The sequence below is a fragment of the Rhinoraja longicauda genome, chromosome 40 (genome assembly GCF_053455715.1).
Source record: "Rhinoraja longicauda isolate Sanriku21f chromosome 40, sRhiLon1.1, whole genome shotgun sequence".
NCBI lineage: Eukaryota > Metazoa > Chordata > Chondrichthyes > Rajiformes > Arhynchobatidae > Rhinoraja > Rhinoraja longicauda.
In genome coordinates this window covers 3,050,581-3,073,547 of record NC_135992.1, presented here as the reverse complement: position 1 = coordinate 3,073,547, position 22,967 = coordinate 3,050,581, and the positions used below count along the sequence as shown (strand labels likewise).

Genomic DNA, 22,967 nt, shown 5'->3' with positions numbered 1-22,967 from the left:
ACCCTGGTCAACCTGAGGAGCACCTTCAACAACAGACTGGTTCCACCAAGATGCAGCACAGAACGCCACAGGAGATCCTTCTTCCCTGTGGCGATTAAACTGTACAACCCCTCCCCCTTCTGTCGTGGGGTAGACTGACTCCCCTCCCCGTCACCCCCCTCCCCAATCTTTGTACATCCCCAATCCTGGGCTTTCCACTGGTCACTTTAATTTCATGTTTCATGTATCTTGTTGTGTCTTATGACTGTTGGCAGACCAATTTTCCCCCTGGGATAAATAAAGTTCTATCATATCGTATGGTGTTGAGCAGGAGGTTGACTTGCTGAGTCCTCGCCTCTTGCAGGCGTTCAGTGCTTTGCGATGAAGAGCACTAGCCCGCAGGGAAAGGGACCGATAGAAGGATATGGTGGAAGACGCTGGATCTCCGTTCTGGTCATGAAGACGTTTTCTCCAGCATGTGGCTCCAATTTCAGACGTTGAAGGAAGTTCAGAACGAGAGGACTGAAGCCAAACACGTTGAACAAGTTCTTCATGAAATCAGGCCCTCGTCTGGCCACAGGAGGCTGTGGGAAAGAAGAGTTTCATTAAAACTCGTGGGTCTGTCAGTACAGGGCGGGCGATCACGGTGGCACAGCGGTAGAGTTGCTGCCTTGCAGCGGAATGCAGCGCCGGAGGCCCGGGTTCGATCCCCACTACGGGCGCCGTCTGTACGGAGTTTATACCTTCCCCCCCGTGACCTGCGTGGGTTTTCTCCGAGATTTTCGGTTTCCTCCCACACTCCAAAGACGTGCATGTATGTAGGTTAATTGGCTTGGTAAATGTAAAAATTGCCCCTAGTGGGTATAGGATAGTGTTAGTGTGCGGGGATCGCTGGTCGGCGCAGACCCGGTGGGCCGAAAGGGCCTGTTTCCGCGCTGTATCTCTAAACTAAACTGCCTTCTCTCCCCACCTCTGGAACTGCCAGTACACTCCACTCCCAATCCCTGGGATACTGATGCCATCGCTCTGAGCTGTGGGACTTTAGATGAAGGACACCATGCATGAGTTAAATGACAAGGTACCGACAATGTGATTGATTGTTACCCTGAGATCTGAAGATCTTGGAGTGTAGGTACATAGTTCCTTGAAGGTGGAGTCACAGGTAGATGGGCTGGTCAAAAAGGCTTTTGGCACATTGGCCTTCAAGAGTATTGAGTAAAGAAATTGGCAGCTTGTAGCCCAGTGTTATGAACATCGACTTCTCCAACTTTAGATAGTTCCCCTGTCCCTCTCTTCCCCTCCTCCTTCCCAGATCTCCCTCTATCTTCCTATCTCCAACTATATCCTTCCTTTGTCCCGCCCCCCTGACATCAGTCTGAAGAAGGGTCTCGACCCGAAACGTCACCCATTCCTTCTGTCCCGAGATGCTGCCTGACCTGCTGAGTTACTCCAGCATTTTGTGAATAAATACCTTCGATTTGTACCAGCATCTGAAGTTGGGAGGTTGTTTTGCAGTTACATAAAACGTTGGTGAGTCCGAAATTGAAGATTTGTGTTCAGTTTTGGGCACAATGTTATAGGAAAGATGTTGTTAAGCTGGAAAGGGTGCAGAGAAGATTTACGAGGATGTTGCCAGGACTCGAGGGCCTGGTCTACAGGGAGAGGTTGAGCAGGCTGGGACTCTTATTCCCTGGAACATAGGAGGATGAGGGGTGATCTTTTACACGTGTATAAAATCACGAGGGATTAGTTCGAGTAGACGCACAGTCTCTAGCCCAGAGCAGGGAAATCGAGAACCAGAGGGCATAGGTTTAAAAAAAGAAGGGGGAAAGATTTAATAGGAATCTGAGGGGTAACTTTTGCACACAAAGGGTGGTGGGTGTATGGAACGAGCTGCCGGAGGAGGTCGTTGAGGTAGGGACTATCGCAACGTTTAAGAAACATTTAGACAGGCACTTGGATAGGACAGGTTTAGAGGAATATGGGCCAAACGCAGGCAGGTGGTACTAGGGTAGATGGGACATGTTGGTCAGTGTGGGCATGTTGGGCCGGACGGTGAGGGTTGATCGCTGGATGGCATGGACAGGGCTAAAGGGCCTGTCTCTGCACTGCCTCTAAAGACTAAAGTGGCTCCCTCCACAGATGCTGCCTGAGCCGCTGAGTTCCTCCAGCACTTTGTTTTTTTTGAGGTTCCAGCATCTGCAGTTCCTTGTGTCTCTAACAAAAACGGCTTGTTGGGTGTTTACAAAAACGTTTCTATTTTACAGTTCTGATCCAGCTGGACGGGGAATGACAGCAGGACCCGTAACAATAGACAATAGACAAGAGAGAATAGACAATAGACAATAGGTGCAGGAGGAGGCCATTCGGCCCTTCGAGCCAGCATCACCATTCAATGTGATCATGGCTGATCATTCTCAATCAGTATCCCGTTCCTGCCTTCTCCCCACACCCCCTGACTCCGCTATCCTTAAGAGCTCTATCTAGCTCTCTCTTGAATGCATTCAGAGAATTGGCCTCCACTGCCTTCTGAGGCAGAGAATTCCACAGATTCACAACTCTCTGACTGAAAACATTTTTCCTCATCTCCGTTCTAAATGGCCTACCCCTTATTCTTAAACTGTGGCCCCTGGTTCTGGACTCCCCCAACATTAGGACTCCCCCATCAAGGAGGAAGCGTGATGATGGCTCGAGGATCCCACCGTTCCTCAACACCAACATCTGGGAGCACATCTGTAGGACGGTGCGGTGCGGTGCGGTGCGGTGCGGTGCGGTGCGGCGTGGAGCGTGCTCCTGTGGCCTCACCTCTGTCTGCAGGGGAACGCTGCTGATTCCGTATTTCACAGTCGGTCCGCTTGCTGAAGGAAGGGTGGTTATAAGGGAATTAATCACAGAATAAAGGGATGATCACAGCATAGACGCCACACCCTCACCAGCTCTCTGCTGGAGCACACACTGCCACTGCCACCGCCCCAAGCCCCTACCCCAGAGCCCTGCAAATGTTTCTTCACCACAGAGGCGGCTCACTGGTGCAGCTGGTACAGCCGCTGCCTCACAGCGCCAGCGACCCGGGTTCGATCCTGACCGCAGGTGCTGTCTGTGTGGAGTTTGCACGTTCTCTATGTGACCGCGTGGAATAATAATAATAATAATAATAATAATAATAATAATAATAATAACAATAATAATGATAATAATGATAATAATGATAATAATGATAATAACAATGATAATAATAACAATAATAATGATAATAATGATGATAATAATAATAATAATAATAATAATAATAATAATAATAATAATAATAATAATAATAATAATAATAATAATAATAATAATAATAATAAAAATAATAATAATAATAATAATAATAATGATAATAATAATAATAATAATAATAATAATAATAATAATAATAATAATAATAATAATAATAATAATAATGGATAATAATAATGATAATAATAATAATAATAATAATAATAATAACATGATAATAAAAGATGAAAAGACAAAAGGCTAAAGGGGTGAGATAAAGAAAGAATAGTTGTAAATGGTGGAGAGTGGAATGTAGGTGGGGCAAGTCGATGGCTGGACTCTCCCATTGGACATGGTCACGTCTTGGTACATTTATGCCATAAATATGAGATGCTGTTCATCCAATTTGTGTGCGTGGCTTCGCTCTGGCAATGGAGGAGGCCCGGGACAGAAAGGTCACTATGGGAAAGGTAAGAGGAGTTAAAATGGTTAGCAACTGGGAGATATGGTAGCGGTTGCCAAGTCTACGCTTCGTCTCGCCAATGTAACGAGGGCCACGTTGGGAACACTTGAGGCAGCAGATGAGGTGAGTGGAGGTGTATGTGAACTTCTGTTTGATTCCTGGATTGATTCCTGGGATGGCAGGACTTTCATATGAAGAAAGACTGGATAGACTCGGCTTGTACTCGCTGGAATTTAGAAGATTGAGGGGGGATCTTATAGAAACTTACAAAATTCTTAAGGGGTTGGACAGGCTAGATGCAGGAAGATTGTTCCCGATGTTGGGGAAGTCCAGAACAAAGGGTCACAGTTTAAGGATAAGGGGGAAGTCTTTTAGGACCGAGATGAGAAAGTTTTTTTTCACACAGAGAGTGGTGAATCTGTGGAATTCTCTGCCACAGAAGGTAGTTGAGGCCAGTTCATTGGCTATATTTAAGAGGGAGTTAGACGTGGCCCTTGTGGCTAAAGGGATCAGGGGGTATGGAGAGAAGGCAGGTACGGGATACTGAGTTGGATGATCAGCCATGATCATATTGAATGGCGGTGCAGGCTCGAAGGGCCGAATGGCCTACTCCTGCATCTATTTTCTATGTTTCTATGTTTCTGCCTCACCTGGAATAAATGCTGGGGGTCCCTGGATGGATGTGAGGGAGGAGGTATGGACCATCAGGATGTTGATGGTGGGGGACTCAGTAATGGTTTCAGGAGTCCATGGTCGATGGCTGGACTCTCCCTTGGGAGATGGCCACTGGTTGGTACATTTATGCCATGAATTGGCCTTGCCATTTATTGGTCCATGCCCGAATGCTGCCAGGTTTCACTGGTTGGAGCAGGGAATTGACACTCAGCGGTATAACATGGGAGACCGCTGAATAATGGATGCTCCTTTAAAGTGAAACTTAATCCAGGGTCGCCAACTGTCCCGTATTAGCCGGGACATCCCGTATTTTGGGCTAAATTGGGTTGTCCCGTAAGGGATCGCCCTTGTCCCGTATTAGTAGGGTTGCCAACTCCCTCACTCCCAAATAAGGGACAAAGGGTAACGTCACCGCCCCCGCGCGCCCCACGTGACCTCACCCAGCCAGCGGCCACGTGCTCCCGCGCGGGGCGGTGACGTCACCCTTTGTCCCGTATTTGGGAGTGAGGGAGTTGGCGACCCGACATTCAGCACGCCTGCAGTGCCTCCAGACTTTCGCTGTAAGGCGGCAACTCTACCGCTGCGCCACCGCGCCGCCTTGAAAACGCTTTTGGACAGGTACATGGTTAGGAAATAATTTGAGGGATACGGGCCAAACGCATGTAGATGGGACTAGCTGAGATGGGGCATCTTGCATGGTGTGGATGAATTGGACCAGGGGGGCTGTTCCTATGCTGATGATTGCGACTGTATGAGTACTATCAAGCCAGATACAAGTACAGCGGTAGAGTTGCTGCCTTACAGCGAATGCAGCGCTGGAGACCCGTGTTCGATCCCGACCACGGGTGCTGTCTGTGTGGAGTTTCTACGTTCTCCCCGTGACTGTGTGGGCTTTCTCCGAGGTCTTCGGTTTCCTCCAACTCTCCAAAGATGTAGAGGTTTGTAGGTTAATTAGTTTGGTATAAATGTAAAATTGTCCCATTGCACACTGTATCTTTAAACTAAAAAAATAGATTTACACGAGTGGAATGATTGCAGTGGATGCTGGTAGATGCTCTCAAGAAAGGTATTCAGGGAAGGAATGGGTGACAATGATGCAGAGGGGGGGTGGGGGGGGGCAGGGGGGCAGTATACCTGGGAACTGTGTTGGAAGTAAGGTTGCCAACTGTCCCGTATTAGCCGGGACATCCCGTATATTGGGCTAAATTGGTTTGTCCCGTATGGGACCGCCCTTGCCCCGTATTAGGCCCGGGGGGCGCTGTAGGCCTGGACACTGTAGGCCCGGACACTGTGGGCACAGACACTGTAGGCCCGGACACTGTGGGCCCGGACACTGTAGGCCCGGCGGCCGCTGTAGGCCTGGACACTGTAGGCCCGGACACTGTGGGCCCGGACACTGTAGGCCCGGACACTGTAGGCCTGGCGGCCGCTGTAGGCCCGGACAGTGGAGGCCCGGGCACCGCCTAACGGAGGCTGCGTACCAACCCACCTCCTGGCCCGGGCGGCCGCCATTGGTGAAGCGGGAGCACGCGGCCGCTGGCTGGGTGAGGTCACGTGGGGCACCGGACAGTGACGTCACCTTTTGTCCCTTATTTGAGAGTGAGAAAGTTGGCAACCCAGTTGGGAGTCTTACTGCTTATTGTAAATGTTAACAATTAAGATGTGAATGTAGGAGGAATAATGAATAATTTAACAAAAGACGCAAAAATGATTGTTTAGTTTAGTGATAAAGCGTTGAAACAGACCCTCCGGCTGATCGAGTCTCGCGCCAACCAGCAATCACCCGTACAGTAGTTCTAGCGATCACCTGTACACTGGTACCCTGCACCCTAGGAGCAATGTAAGCCAATTAATTCACAAACCCATACCTCTTTGGAATGTGGGAGGAAACTGGAGCACCCAGAGGAAACCCACACGATCACGGGGAGAATGTGCAAACTCCGTACAGACAGCAAACGCAGGCAGGATCGACCTTGGGTCTCTGGTGCTGTGAGGCAGCAACTCTAACACCACCGCTAACTCTACCGCTGCGCCACCTCGCCGTCAGTTGTCCGGTTGATGGTGAGGGTAATCATATACACAAGAAAACACTTTAACACATCCTAGTGTTGGAGCGGATGCAATGAGGCTGCACTTGCTTTCTCTCATGCACAGAGTGCACTCATGCTCTTGTGTGCAGAGCCTTGTCATACATGCACACAGAGCAGAAACACGACCCGATCTCACATCGGGCGATGTGGGCGGCCATGGTGGCACAGCGGTAGAGTTGCTGCCTTACAGCGAATGCAGCGCCGGAGACCCGGGTTCCATCCCGACTACGGGCGCCGTCTGTACGGAGTTTGTATGTTCTCCCCGTGACCTGCGTGGGTTTTCTCCGAGATCTTCCGTTTCCTCCCACACTCCAAAGACGTGCAGGTTTATAGGTCAATTGACTGGGTAAATGTAAATTGTCCCTAGTGTGTGCAGGACAGTGTTAATGTGCGGGGATCGCTGGTCGGTGCGGATCCGTGTGGTATCTCTAAACTAAACTAAACACATAGGTGGAATTCTCTCTCAGTCAGAAGGTGCCGGGTGCAGTGGATTTTAACGTTATATTTCTTTTTGCATCATGACATTCTTCCACAGGACTAAATGCAAATGGTCTGTCCAACAGCATTTGATAATATGTTACTTATCACAAACTCAGATTGTTTTCTCTGGAGCATCGGAGAAGCTGAGGGAAGACCTGATGGAAGTATATAAAATGATGGGAGGCTTAGATCGGGTAGACAGTAAGAACCTTTTCCCCAAGGTGGAAATGTCAAATACTGGGGGGCATAACTTAAAGGAGATATGCAGGCCAAGTGTTTTTTTACACAGAGTGCCTGGAGCACACTGCCAGGAGTGGTGATGGAAGCAGATCTCGGAGAAAACTATAGTGCCGTTTATGAGACTTTTGAAATAGGTTTGTGTTTATGCAAGGAATGGAGTGATGTCATAAGCGATAGGAGCAGAATTAGACCCTTTGGCCGAGCAAGTCTACCCCGCCATTCAATCGCGGCTGATCTATCTCTCCCTCCCAACCCCATTCATTCTCCTGCCTTCTCTGCCTGGAGTACTGTGTGCAGTTTTGGTCTCCAAATTTGAGGAAGGATATTCTTGCTGTTGAGGGCGTGCAGCGTAGGTTTGCTAGGTTAATTCCCGGAATGACGGGACTGTCAAATGTTGAAAGACTGGAGCGACTAGGCTTGTATACACTGGAATTTAGAAGGATGAGAGGAGATCTTATCGAAACGTATAAGATTATTAAGGGGTTGGACACGTTAGAGGCAGGAAACATGTTCCCAATGTTGGGGGAGTCCAGAACAAGGGGCCACAGTTTAAGAATAAGGGGTAGGCCATTTAGAACTGAGATGAGGAAAAACCTTTTCAGTCAGAGAGTTGTGAATCTGTGGAATTCTCTGCCTCAGAAGGCAGTGGAGGCCAATTCTCTGAATGCATTCAAGAGAGAGCTAGATAGAGCTCTTAAGGATAGCGGAGTCAGGGGGTATGGGGAGAAGGCAGGAACGGGGTACCGATTGAGAATGATCAGCCATGATCACATTGAATGGCGGTGCTGGCTCGAAGGGCCGAATAGCCTACTCCTGCACCTATTGTCTGTTGTCTATTCTCCCCATAACCTCTGACACCCGTACTAATCAAGAATCTATCTAACTCTGCCTTAAATAAATCCACGGACTTGGCCTCCACAGCCGTCTGTGGCAAGGAATTCCACACATTCACCACCCTCTGACTAAAGAAAGTCACTTTTGTGGCTCATCATGCAGAGGTGATTAGTTTGACTTGGCGTGGCGTTCAGAACAGACATTGTGGGCCGAAGGGGCCTTGTTCCTGTGCTGTGTACATGGTCTATATTTACACATTGTGACTCCATTCCTACCATTGAAGTGGGGCATTTCCTCCACTGGGCAGGTCTTGCCGGCCTGCTGCTCTGAAGAGGATTCCTCTGAGCTCGCTAAAGCTCTCAGCCAAGTTAAGTAACTTATCGAGGTTTTCGTTGCTTTCCACAAGGCACGGGTTCTCAATCTTGCAGATTTCTAAACCCAGAAGAACATTGTGAGTTGTCAAGTGGAATTAAAATCAATATTTTATTGTCCTTCATTTCACTCGAGGACATCACACAAAATGATCAGGTTCTATCATGGGGGGCGGCACGGTGGCGCAGCGGTAGAGTTGCTGCCTTTCAGCACTTGCAGCAGCAGAGACCCAGGTTCGATCCCAACTACGGGCGCTGCCTGTACGGAGTTTGTACGTTCTCCCCGTGACTGCGTAGGTTTTCTCTGAAATCTTCGGTTTCCTCCCACACTCTAAAGATGCACAGGTTTGTAGGTTAATTGGCTTGGTATAAGTGTAAATTGTCCCTAGTGTGTGTAGGATAGTGTTAATGTGCGGGGATCGATGGTTGGTGCGGACTCAGTGGGCCGAAAGGTCTGTTTTCGGGCTGTAACTCTAAGCTGAACTAAACAAGTGGCAGCAGGCAGTAGATCATATCATATCATATATCATATATCATATCATATATATACAGCCGGAAACAGGCCTTTTCGGCCCTCCAAGTCCGTGCCGCACAGTGATCCCCGTACATTAACACTATCCTACACCCACTAGGGACAATTTTTACATTTACCCAGCCAATTAACCTACATACCTGTACGTCTTTGGAGTGTGGGAGGAAACCGAAGATCTCGGAGAAAACCCACGCAGGTCACGGGGAGAACGTACAAACTCCTTACAGTGCAGCACCCGTAGTCAGGATCGAACCTGAGTCTCCGGCGCTGCATTCGCTGTAAAGCAGCAACTCTACCGCTGCGCCACCGTGCCGCCCAGATAGGACTGTTTGAGTGCTTTTGTACCTTTGTCGATGCCAAGACGTGGCCACACTTGTGTACTGTTCAGGGTGGATGCAAAACAAAGCATTTCACAGTACTAGGTACATGTGACAATAAAGCACTATCCATTCATTGATTCATTGATTCATTCATTCATTCATTCATTCATTCATTCATTCATTCATTCGTTCATTCATTAATTCATTCATTCGTTCATTCATTCATTCTTTTAGAGGTGGAGATGTCAAACTAGCCTGTATCAAGATCCAAGAGTGTTAAATTATCATGTCATAGAGTGATACCGTGTGGAAACAGGCCCTTCATAGAGTGATACAGTGTGGAAACAGGCCCTTTGGCCCAACTTGCCCACACCGGCCAACATGTCCCAGCTATAGTCCCACCTGCCCGCGTTTGGCCCATAACCCTCCAAACCTGTCCTATCCATGTACCTGCCTAACTGTTTCTTAATGTATCGGAATGGAACAATGAAATTCTTACTTCATAACAGGTCTGTAAACACAGCACTCAATACATAACATAATAAAACAAACAACAACAAAAAAAGATGAATATAAACACCCAATATTAGGGCAAAATGAAACAAAAGCCTGAACTCCCAAGTGCAACCAAAACAGGTCGTAGTTCAAAGTTTAGTTGGTGGTTGTATTCAATGATGGTTTTTGGGAAGAAGTTGTTCTTGAACCTGGAGATCATGGCCATATAAAGGCAAGAGGATAACAGTATAAATTCACAGGACAGAGACCATTCCCTTTGCTACTCCCTAGTCACCTCTTCCACCGGCAGCTACCACTTCCCATCCCCGAGTACTTTCCACACAATCACGGAAGGTGCAACCCTTGCCGTTTTGGACAGACACAAAATACTGGAGTAACTCAGCAGGTCACACAGCACCTCTGGGGAAAATGAATAGGTGACCTTTCTGGTTGGGACCCTTCCTCGGATGGAAGGGTCCCAACCGGAAATGTTACCCATCCGTTTTCTCCAGACATGCTGCCATGACCAACTGAGTTCCCACCCTGTCTCCTGCAAAAAGTTTATCCCCTACTCCCACTTCCTCCGTCTACGCCGCATCTGCGCCCGGGATGAGGTGTTTCACACTAGGGCATCAGAGATGTCCTAATTCTTCAGGAAACGGGGCTTCCCCTCTTCCATTATAGATGAGGCTCTCACTAGGGCCTCTTCTACATCCCGCAGCTCCGCTCTTGCTCCCCCTCCCCCCACTCGCAACAAGGACAGAATCCCCCTCGTTCTCACCTTCCACCCCACCAGCCAGCGGATCCAACAAATCATCCGCCAACATTTCCATCACCTACAACGGGACCCCACCACTGGCCATATCTTCCCATCCCCTCCCCTTTCTGCGTTCCGCAGAGACCGTTCCCTCCGTAACTCCCTGGTCCATTCGTCCCTTCCTACCCAAACCACCCCATCCCCGGGCACTTTCCCCTGCAACCGCAGGAGATGCAACACCTGTCCCTTTACCTCCCCCCTCAACTCCTTCCAAGGACCCAAACAGTCTTTCCAGGTGAGACAGAGGTTCACCTGCTCCTCCTCCAACCTCATCTATTGTATCCACTGCTCTAGATGTCAACTTCTTTACATCGGCGAAACCAAATGCAGGCTCGGCGATCGTTTCACTCAACACCTTCGCTCAGTCCGCCTTAACCAACCTGATCTCCCGGTGGCTGAGCACTTCAACTCCCCCTCCCACTCCCAGTCTGACCTTTCTGTCATGGGCCTCCTCCAGTGCCATAGTGAGGCCCACCGGAAATTGGAGGAACAGCACCTCATATTTCACTTGGGCAGCTTGCAGCCCAGTGGTATGAACATTGACTTCTCCAACTTTAGATAGTTCCTCTCCCCTCCCCTTCCCAGATCTCCCTCTATCTTCCTGTCTCCTGTGTCCCGCCCCCCTGACATCAGTCTGAAGAAGGGTCTCGACCCGAAACGTCACCCATTCCTTCTCTCCTGAGATGCTGCCTGACCTGCTGAGTTACTCCAGCATTTCGTGAAATAAATAACTGAGTTACTCCAGTATTCTGTGTCTATCTTTGGTCCAACGCAGCATTTTTAAACATTTTTATTGTAACTTGCCCTGTTAGGTTTAGCTTAGGTTTATTACTGTACAGTGAAGTGGTTGGTTTTGCATGTTATTCAATCAAATCAGATAATACTATACACAATACAACCAAGTCAACCTCAAGTGCAACCGGTGGAGTGAAAGAAAAAAATACAGAGTCCAGAATATAGTCTCAGCATTATCGTGCAACAGTTCAAAAGTTTCAAAGGTTTCAAAGGTCTTTTATTGTCACGTGTATTAATTAAGGTGCAGTGATATGCGAATTACCATACAGCCATACGAAATAAAAGCAACAAGACACACAAAATGCATAGACGTTAACATAAACATCCACTACAGCGGATTCCCCACATTCCTCACTATGATAGAAGTCCAAAAAGTCCAATCGTCTTCCTCTTTATTTCTCCTGCAATCGGGGCAGTTGAACCATCTGTCGAGGTGATCAGAGCTCCCCCAGCCGGCGGTTGAAGCTCCCGCGTTGGGGCGATTGAAACTTTGTCGGGGCGGTCGAAACTCCAGCGTTCCCGATGTCGGTCTCTGACATCAGAGACCGCGGACTCCGCGATGTTAAAGTCCTGTAGACTCCCCACGATGGAGTCTGAAAATCAGTCTCCAGCAGAGGGCGCCAACTCCTCGATGTTGGGCCGCAGTGCGGTTAGAGATACCATACGGAAAAGAATCAAGATCAAGATAGCTTTATTTGTCATCCAATATTGGACGAAATTCGGTCACCCACAGTCCAACAATAAAAGCATTAAATAGGCATTCAAATTACACAACCCCAAAACCCCCAAAACACAGTCCAACAATAAAAGCATTAAATAGGCATTAAAATTACCCAACCCCAAAAACACACAAAAAAAGAAACATCCATCAAAGAAACATCCATCACAGTGAGTCTCCTCCAGTCCTCTCTCTCCTCACTGTGATGGAAGGCCACAATGTCTTTCCCTTCTCCTGCTGTCCTCGCCCGCAGTCAGGCTGTTGTGGTTGCAGGCCGCACCGGACGGTCCACAGCGGCCCGAGCCTAAGGCGCGTCGCGTCGCAGCCGCTCCCGCAGCCTCCGAAAACGGCCGGCTCCGCCGATGATAAGTCCGATCCGGGGCGGGCGAACACGCTGCTGCCGCTGTTGCTGCACGTCGGAGCGGTCGTGGCTCCCGACATTGAAGCCCCCGCCCAGCAGAGAAATATCCCGCGGCATATCTTAGGCCGCGCCGGACGGTGAAATGTCCGCGACCCAAGCCCCGTGATCCGGGGCGGGCGAACACGCTGCCGCTGCCGGAGCTCCCGATGTCGGCATCCACGCGGCCCGAGCCTAAGGCGAGTCGCAGCTGCTCCCGCAGCCTCCGAAGACGGCCGGCTCCGGTGGTGGTAAGTCCGATCCGCGGGCTCTGCGAACCAGAGCCCTGGAGGCTGCCAGCTCCAGGAGTTGGGCCGATGGTAGGCCGCAGATGGAACGGAGACACGGCCCAGAACACAAAGGTCGGGTCTCCGTTCGGAAGGGATACATATTTACAATGTTACAGTTCCCCCCCTCCCCCCCACATACACACATAGTACACAAACACAAAAACACCACATCACAACTACAATTAAGACAAAAAAAACCAACAAAAACACAAGACAAATGGACCGCAGGTGTAGCCACAGCTGCTAGGGCAGCGCCGCCATAATCTCCATCGAGATTAGAAAAGGTTTCCCCCAACCCCCCCCCCCCCCCCCCACATAAAACAAGCTAAAGAACACTAAGAACATACACTTAACACATCTATATACTAAGACTCTCGTTTGTTTGTTTGTTTGTGACTGAACTACAGCCAAAACGGTACACGATAGCGTGACAATTTTTAGCCCACCTTACTAATCGACGTGGCTTTAATGGTAATGCAAGTAGTTTTATTGAAATTGGTGTTATATTTTTGAAGCTATTCACATTTTTAAGTTTAAATCTATCTCCCAGGGATGGAGGGAGAGGTGGAGGGAGGGAGGATAAGGGGGGTTGAGGAGTGGGGGGAGGGGAGGGGGGAAGAGGGGAAGAGGGGAAGGGGGAGGGGAAGGGGGGAGGGGAGGGGGAAGAGGGAAAGGGGTGAAGGGGAGGGGAAGGGGGAAGAGGTGAAGGGGAAGGGATGAAGGGGAAGGGGGGAAGGGAAGGGGAGGGGGAAGAGAGAAAGGGTGAAGGGGAGGGGAAGGGGGAGGAGAAGGGGAAAGGGGTGAAGGGGAGGGGAAGGGGGGAGGGGAAGGGGAAAGGGGTGAAGGGGAGGGGAAGGGGGGAGGTGAAGGGGAAAGGGGTGAAGGGGAGGGGAAGGGGGGAGGGGAAGGGGAAAGGGGTGAAGGGGAGGGGAAGGGGGGAGGGGAAGGGGAAAGGGGTGAAGGGGAGGGGAAGGGGGGAGGGGAAGGGGAGGGGGAAGAGGGGAGAGGGGAGGGTAGAGAGAAAGGGGTGAAAGGGAGGGGAAGGGGGGAGGGGAAGGGAAGGGGGAAGAGGGGAGAGGGGAGGGTAGAGAGAAAGGGGTGAAAGGGAGGGGAAGGGGGGAGGGGAAGAGGGGGGAGGAGAGGGTGCTACACCAATGCAGGAGAGGTTTGGGCCCAACGGGTCCACTTGGTCCAGTACTATTTAAACACAAGAAGGAAAGGACAGACAGACTGTGAAGTCCAATATCCGCAATGTTGAGGAATATCAGACAGTAGGGACGGTCGTATCAGGAGGGACGGTTCAGAAGCCGGATGACAGAAGGGAAGACGGTGTTCCCGAGTCTGTCGGCTTGTGCTTCATCTCTTCTCTTCTCACCATCCAGGGACCCAGCCTTTCTGGATGATGTGGTGATTTACTTGCAACATCTCCTAACCTAGAGCACCAAGGTACAGAGAGGAAGCCCGCCCCCACCGGGCAGAAGACACAGAGGCTCGAGAGAGAGAGAGAGAGAGAGTGAGAGAGAGAGAGTGCCCTCACCAGACTAAAGCTGCAATGTATTGTCCAAATCGCCGTCTCTTCTGCGCTGGAGAAACCAAATGCAGATTAGAGGGCACCTTCGTTCACTCCACCAGGATCCTCAGCTTGCAGTCACCTGTCATTTTAATCCTCCACCCCACCGACATTTTAATCCTCTACCCACTGACATTTTAATCCTCCACCCCACTGGCATTTTAATCCTCTACACCACTGACATTTTAATCCTCCACCCCACTGGCATTTTAATCCTCTACACCACTGGCATTTTAATCCTCCACCCCACTGGCATTTTAATCCTCCACCCCACTGGCATTTTAATCCTCCACCTCACTGACATTTTAATCCTCTACTCCACTAACATTTTAATCCTCCACCCCACTGGCATTTTAATCCTCCACCCCACTGGCATTTTAATCCTCTACTCCACTAACATTTTAATCCTCCACCCACTGGCATTTTAATCCTCCACCCCACTGGCATTTTAATCCTCCACCCCACTGGCATTTTAATCCTCCACCCCACTGGCATTTTAATCCTCTACACCACTAACATTTTAATCCTCTACCCACTGACATTTTAATCCTCTACACCACTAACATTTTAATCCTCCACCCCACTGGCATTTTAATCCTCTACACCACTAACATTTTAATCCTCTACCCACTGACATTTTAATCCTCCACCCACTGGCATTTTAATCCTCTACCCCACTGGCATTTTAATCCTCCACCCCACCGGCATTTTAATCCTCCACCCCACCGGCATCTTAATCCTCCACCCCACTGATATTTTAATCCTCTACACCACTGACATTTTAATCCTCTACCCACTGACATTTTAATCCTCTACCCACTGACATTTTAATCCTCCACCCCACTGACATTTTAATCCTCTACCCACTGACATTTTAATCCTCCACCCCACTGGCATTTTAATCCTCTACCCACTGACATTTTAATCCTCCACCCCACTGGCATTTTAATCCTCTACCCACTGACATTTTAATCCTCCACCCCACAGGCATTTTAATCCTCTACCCACTGACATTTTAATCCTCCACCCCACTGGCATTTTAATACTCTACCCACTGACATTTCAATCCTCCACCCCACTGACATTTTAATCCTCTACCCCACTGACATTTTATCCTTGCTGCCTTTGGTCTCTTGCACAGGGGCGGCACAGTGACACAGCAGTAGAGTTGCTGCCTCACAGCGCCAGAGACCTGGGTTTTGATCCTGACTATGGGTTCTGTCCGTACGGAGTTTGTACGTTCTCCCTGTGATCTGCGTGGGTTTTCTCCAGGTGCTCCGGTTTCCTCCCACACTCCAAACACGTGCGGGTTTGTAGATTAATTGGCCGATAAAATTGTAAATTCTCCCTTGTGTGTAGGATAGTGGTGGTGTTACGGGGTGATTACGGGGTCAGTGTGGATTCGATGGGCCGAAGGGCACGTTTCCACACTGTATCCCTAAAGTCTAAAGTCCAACATAGTTCCATCAAAGCTCGAAGGTATCGCAAAATGCTGGAGTAACTCAGCAGGTCAGGCAGCATCTAGGAGAGAAGGAATGTGTGACTGAAGAAGGGTCTCGACCCGAAACGTCACCCATTCCTTCTCTCCTAGATGCTGCCTGACCTGCTGAGTTACTCCGGCATTTTGTGATACCTTCGATTTGTACCAGCATCTGCAGTTATTTTCCTCCATCAAAGTTCAACGTAAAGCATTACTTCTGCTTCTGTGTAACTCAATGACTCCATCACTAACTCCTTTAGATCGCTTCGATGGTGGGGCGGTCTGTGCCCATGATGGACCTGGCAATGTCTCCCACTCTCTGACGCCTCTTTCCTTCCTGGCTTTTTCAAGTTACCAATTAAGGTCGTGAAGCAACCAGTAAATATCTCTCGACCGTACACCTTTCAGAGTTCCATATTCATTGGCACACCGAGTCGCCTCAAGCTTTTCAGGAAATAAAGACGTTGATGAGCTTTCTTTGCGACTGCATCAATGTGCTTGGCCCAGGATGAATCTTCAGAGATGTGCGTGGCCTGGAACCTGGAGCTGTTGCCCCTCTCCACTGGCGTCCTGTTGATAAAGGCAAGTTCATGGAAGTTCAGCTTTCCCCTCCTGAATCAGCTCCTTGGTCTTGCTAAAGTTGAGAACAAGGTTGCGCAGGAAAGAACTGCAGATGCTGGTTTAAATCGAAGATACAGTAGACACAAAATGCTGGAGTAACTCAGTGGGGTCAGGCAGCATCTCTGGAGAGAAGGAAAGAATGGGTGACGTTTCGGGTCGAGACCCTTCTTCAGCCTGACGTCGGGGGAGGGGGCGGTACATGGATAAGGTCCTTGGGTCTTGGTTCTTGGTCCTCCAAAATATTCCAAATGGAATTTAAACTGGAGGTGGCGGAGTATGGACTTAAGCAAGAAGGACTTCCTGGAGAAGAGCTGCCTTAAATTTAGTTACGTCTGGTTGAATAACTATAGTAGCGTGAAGACTATTCCATGCTTTAATTGTGCGAGGGAAGAACGAATTGCTGCACACATCTGTCTTGGTAGCTGGTTTCTCAAATTGAATCGAATGCCCTCGTCTACTCCTGATAGGGTTTGGGTTTGGTGTAGATGTGGTCATCTATGTCGAGCTGACCATTTAACGTTTTGTAAAAACAGGTCAAACGGTGGGCTTTACGTCTGCCTTGGAGAGTGTTCCACCCCAATGAAGTGTAAGGTGTGAAAACAGGACCAAGGGAATGGAGATCAAGGAAAAGGTAGAATTGGTTGGAAGAAGGTAACACCAAAGCAAACAGAGATAAAGTGTAGTCGGAGACAGTAAGATTGGTCGGACAACTGGGAAGGGGGAGGGGAGGGGATGGAGAGAAAGCAATGGTTACTGGAAGTAGTTGAGAGCAAGGTTGTTGGTCTATAGACAATAGGTGCAGGAGGAGGCCATTCGGCCCATTGAGCTAGCACCACCATTCAATCTGATCATGGCTGATCATTCTCAATCAGTACCCCATTCCTGCCTTCTCCCCATACCCCCTGACTCCGCTATCGTTAAGAGCTCTATCTAGCTCTCTCTTGAATCCATTCAGAGAATTGGCCTCCACTGCCTTCTGAGGCAGAGAATTCCACAGATTCACAACTCTCTGACTGAAAAAGTCTTTCCTCATCTCCGTTCTAAATGGCCTACCCCTTATTCTTAAACTGTGGCCCCTTGTTCTGGACTCCCCCAACATTGGGAACATGTTTCCTGCCTCTAACGTGTCCAACCCCTTAATAATCTTATACGTTTCGATAAGATCCCCTTTCATCCTTCTAAATTCCAGTGTATACAAGCCTAGTCGCTCCAGTCTTTCAACATATGACAGTCCCGCCATTCCGGGAATTAACCTAGTAAACCTACGCTGCACGCCCTCAATAGCAAGAATATCCTTCCTCAAATTTGGCACCATTCAATCAGATCATCAATCTTCCTCTAACTCATTGTTATCCATTATTTCAAGTCAAGTCAAGTCAAGTTTATTTGTCACATACACATACACGATGTGCAGTGAAATGAAAGTGGCAATGCCTGCGGATTGTGCACAAAAAAGAATTACAGTTACAGTGTAGCGACCATAGAGAATGGTCCAGGTCGTCGAACCCTCGGATTGGCCAGCGAGGTCACGTGGGAACGCGACCATGGGGATTGGTCCAGGGAACGACATCGCTGATTGGCCAGCGATGTCATGTGCGCGTTTGGCGCCCGATTTAGTCAGTTCGGCGAAGTCTTCAAGGAAGACAGTAAGTTTGTATTGGTTGTCCTGTACCTTGTTGTTTAACTTTGTATTCGTGTATTGCGGCTGCAATAAACTTCGTCTACAACCAACAAGTTTCGGACTCGCCATAACAGCATATAAATAAAGTTAATAAGTTACTATAGTGTAGACAAAAATGTAGTCTCTGGAGTTATAAAAGTTGACAGTCCTAATGGCCTGTGGGAAGAAACTCCATCTCATCCTCTCCGTTTTCACAGCGTGACAGCGGAGGCGTTTGCCTGATCGTAGCATCTGGAACAGTCCGTTACTGAGGTGGCAGGGGTCCCTCATGATCTTACTTGCTCTGGATCTGCACCTCCTGATGTATAGGTCCTGCAGGGGGGCGAATGTAGTTCCCATGGTGTGTTCTGCCGAACGCACTACTCTCTGCAGGGCCATCCTGTCCTGGGCAGAGCTGTTCCCAAACCAGACTGTAATGTTGCCGGGCAGGATGCTCTCTACAGCCCCAGAGTAGAAGCAATGAAGGATCCTCAGAGACACTCTGAATTTCCTCAGTTGTCTAAGGTGGTAAAGGCGCTGCCTTGATTTACCCACCAGTGCGGCAATGTGCGTTGCCCACGTCAGATCCTCTGTGATGCAGACTCCCAAGTATTTAAAACTGCTCACCCTATCCACAGTAGACCCATTTATCTCCAGTGGCGTGTACGTCCTTGGATGTTGAGCCCTTCTAAAGTCCACAATCAGCTCCTTCGTTTTAGTGACATTCAAGAGGAGGCTATTGTCCTGACACCAGAGTGCCAGATCAGCCACCTCCTCCCTGTAGGCCTTCTCATCGTTGTTGGAGATCCGGCCCACCACCACAGTGTCATCATCATCCAACTTGATGATGGAGTTTGAGCTGAACCTGGCCCCACAGTCATGTGTGTACAGGGAGTACAGTAGGGGGCTAAGGACGCAACCCTGGGGGGATCCTATGTTCAGGGTGAGGGAACTAGATGTGTGTTCCCCCATCCTGACCACTTGGGGCCTGGCGGTGAGAAAGTCCAGGACCCAGGCACACAGAGGGGTGCTAAGCCCCAGTTCCAGCAGCTTCTCAACCAGTCTGCTGGGGACTATTGTGTTGAATGCTGAACTAAAGTCAATGAACAGCATCCTCACATAGCCCCCCTGGCTGTCCAGATGAGAGAGAGCGGTGTGCAGAACCTGGGAGACCGCATCATCCGTGGACCTGTTCGGACGGTATGCGAACTGTAGTGCAACAAAGGCAGTATCGTCAGCGAAGGTTGTGGTTATATTGATTGTTGTTACGTATCATTACTTTGCATACAGTCTACTTTGGTTTATGTGAACAAGGAATTTCATTGCAGCCTGATGTATATGACAATAACCTAATCTAAATCTTGCAATAAAGACCGATAAACCATTTGCCTTCCTGATTGCTTTTTACACTTGGTACATTAACTTTCAGAGTACAAGAACACCCACATCCCTCCAAACATCAGTACCAATCAATTTCTCACTATTTAAAGAATACTCTGACTTGGACAAAAGTGTAGATGGGTTGATTAGCACGTTTTCAGATGACACTAAGATTACTCGAGATGCAGGCAGTGAGGAAGGCTGTCAAAGTATACTGCGGGCTATAGACCAGCGACAGCAATGGACAAAGGCAGATGGAGCTTCATCCGAGTAAGTGTCGAGTGCTGTACTCTGGGAGGTCACATCTAAGGTGCAGTCAAATTAGTGTCGTCGAATACTGTTACGGCAGACAGGCACTTGATAAACAATGGGTGAAAGGTGACCAGGGGTTGACGGAAACGCATGAAGCAATGCACTTTGGAAGCCAAACTAAAAGAGAAAGATAACTAATGGCAGAACCCTTGAGAGCATTGGTGTACAGAGAGATCTTGGGGTCTATGTCCACAGCTCCCAGATCGATGATCGATAGTCGTTTAGAGTTTAGTTTTCGAGATGCGGCACAGAAATAGGCCCTTCGGCCCACCGAGTCTGCACTGACCAGTGATCCCCGCACACTAATACCACCCTACACACACTGGGGACAATTTACTATTTTTTCCAAGCCAATTAACCGTCAAACCTGTATTTCTTTGGGGTGTGCGAGGAATCTGGAGCACCCGGAGAAAAGTCATGAAGGTCACGGGGGGATCGTACAAACTCCGCACAGACAGTGGTGAGAGAGGTATCTTGAGTGGTATCTTCCCTTCATTGGTCGGGCATTGACTATAAGACTCAGGAAGTCATGTGGCAGCTCCAAGACTTTGGCTAGGCTGCATTTGGGGAATTGCGTGTAGTTCAGGGCGCCCCCTAACAGGAAGGACGTGGAAGCTTTGGAGAGGATGCAGAAGAGGTTTACCAGAATTTTGCCTGGGTTGATGGGTATTAGCGGTAAAGAGAAGTTGGCCAAATTTGGATAGTTTTCTCTGGAAAGCCGGAGGTGGAGGGGAAATCTGATAGAAGCCTAAAAATGTAAGAGAGGCATTGATAGTCAGAACCTTTTGCTTCAGTGTGGAAATGTCAAAGACTGGAGGTTGTAGTTGGAAGTGAAAGGTGGAAAGTTTAAAGGACATATGCAGGGCAAGTTTTTTTTTAACACTGGGGATGATGAGTGCCTGAAATGTACTGCCAAGGGTGATGGTGAAGCAGAAATGAAAGTGACATTGAAGAGGCTTGAAGATACGCACATGGAGATGTAGGAAATGAAGGAATATGAAGCATAGAGCTCAGAGGACCATCGGAACACAGCTACCAGCCTTGGAGGGCATCTACAACACACGATGCCTCAGAAAAGCCACCAGCATCCACAAAGACTCTTCACACCCCTGCAACAGTTTGTTTGAACTCCTTCCATCGGGCAGACGATACAAGGCCTTCTACGCCCGCACCTCCAGACTCAGGAACAGCTTCATCCCCAGGGCCATAGCTGCTATGAACCGGTCCTGCTGAGCCGGATGGTCACATCGCACAGTGAACCGGCACAGATCTACTTGCACTTTATTCTGTTTTAAAACTGTTACAATTTGTTTCATTGGGTTGTTTAAATTAATACTGACTAGCTAATTAAATTATTGCATCGTATGGGAGGCACATTCCCAATCTCGTTGTACGCCTGTACAATGACAATAAAGATATATTGTATTGTATTGTATGTGCAGGCAAATAGGTGGCACGGTGGCGCAGCGGTAGAGTTGCTGCCTTACAGCGCTTAGAGCACCAAAGACCCGGGTTTGATCCCAATTCCGAGTGCTGTCTGTACGGAGTTTGTACGTTCTCCCCGTGACCTGCGTGGGTTTCCTCCAGAATCTTCGGTTTCCTCCCACACTCCAAAGACGTGCAGGTTTGTAGGTTGATTGGCTTGGTATTAATGTAAATTGTCCTCAGTGTGAGTAGGATAGTGTTAATGTGCGGGGACTCGGTGGGCTGAAGGGCCTGTTTCCGTGCTGTATCTCTAAACTAAAGTAAGCTGAATAAGATTAATTTATCTTGGCGTTATGCTGGGCACAGGCATGGTGAGTTGAAGGACCTATTCCTGTGTGTGCAGTTGCTAGGTTCCATGTTGTTATTTATTCCACCATATTGAATGACCATAGATTTTCCACATGTTGCAGTGTTTTAGCAAGTCACATATTCCAGTGCTGTTCTCTGCTCTTTACTCACTTTGCTGCTTCTCGACTTGATGGGTCTTTGTTGTGAACTTGCACTGGATCTTGAAGATGTTGCTGGGGGAACCAGTTTGGTGGATTTACCCTTGTTCAAGGTCGATTCTTTTATTTCTATAAAACAGACAAATCCTGCGACTGAAACCATTGCACTTTGCCACAGATTACCAACGCGCGTCCACACTAGTTCACAGGGATGGTGAAAAGGTGCGGACATAATCGGCGTTAAAGAACGAGGCCTTGGTTTGGTTTCGTCTAGAGATACAGCGCGGAAAAAGGCCCATGGGCCCACCGAGTCCACGCCGACCAGCCATCCCCGCACACTAACGCACACTAGGGACAATTTTACATTTACACCAAGCCAAATAACCCACAAACCTGGAAATCTTTGGAGTATGGGAGGAAATCGAAGATCTCGGAGAAAACCCACGCAGGTCACGGGGAGAACGTACAAACTCCACGCAGACAAGCGCCCGTGGTCAGGATTGAACCCGGGGTCTCTGGGGCTGTGAGGCAGGAACTCTACCACTGCACCACTGTGCCACTCTAAGGGCTACAAAGGCAACTGAAGTTTTGTGCAAAATTATTCTATCTCAGGATTTCTTCCACCTTTCATTTTCTCTGTCATCACCATATCTACCACTGTTCTCCTGCCACCCTTTTCTCCCTTTCCTCTCCACCTCATTCCACTCCTTCTCCTTATCATAACTTTCACTCTCCCTCTCACTCTACTCTTTCTCCTTACCAAACCTTTCCCCCTCTTCATAAGCCCCCTCCTTCTCTCCTTCGGCCCCTCTAGCAACTTGTTGCCTCTTCTGTTAACTGCTCCTCTTTTCTGTCAGTAAATAATCTAGAATCTAAGGAAAAAAATTAAGCAGGTCATGTTCAGAAGTGAAAGAAGCGGAATTACGCCATTCGGCCTATCATGTTTACTCCACCATTCAATCATGGCTGATCTATAGACAATAGACAATAGGTGCAGGAGGAGGCCATTTGGCCCTTCGAGCCAGCACCGCCATTCAATGTGATCATGGCTGATCATTCACAATCAGTACCCCGTTCCTGCCTTCTCCCCATACCCCCTGACTCCGCTATCTTTCAGAGCTCTATCTAGCTCTCTCTTGAAAGCATCCAGAGAATTGGCCTCCACTGCCTTCTGAGGCAGAGAATTCCACAAATTTACAACCCTCTGACTGAAAAGGTTTTTCCTCATCTCCGTTCTAAATGGCCTACGCCTTATT

At 48.8% G+C, this 22,967-nt stretch overlaps 1 protein-coding gene across 2 annotated transcripts in view; it reads right to left on the bottom strand.

Moving 5' to 3' along the window:
- Nucleotides 1–228: 228 nt before the first annotated feature.
- The window catches only part of LOC144611492 (protein FAM227A-like), an 86,119-nt gene continuing 63,380 nt past the window's right edge, over nucleotides 229–22,967 (bottom strand). The window contains exons 11-14 of one of the 2 annotated variants that reach the window (XM_078430622.1): nucleotides 21,725–21,840; nucleotides 8,298–8,454; nucleotides 2,785–2,837; nucleotides 229–563 (exon numbers count right to left, since the gene is read on the bottom strand). In XM_078430622.1, coding sequence (XP_078286748.1) covers nucleotides 348–563; nucleotides 2,785–2,837; nucleotides 8,298–8,454; nucleotides 21,725–21,840 — 542 coding nt within the window. In that variant the 3' untranslated portion in view covers nucleotides 229–347. The remainder of the gene's footprint in view (nucleotides 564–2,784; nucleotides 2,838–8,297; nucleotides 8,455–21,724; nucleotides 21,841–22,967) is intronic. The other variant, XM_078430623.1, reaches the window with a different exon arrangement.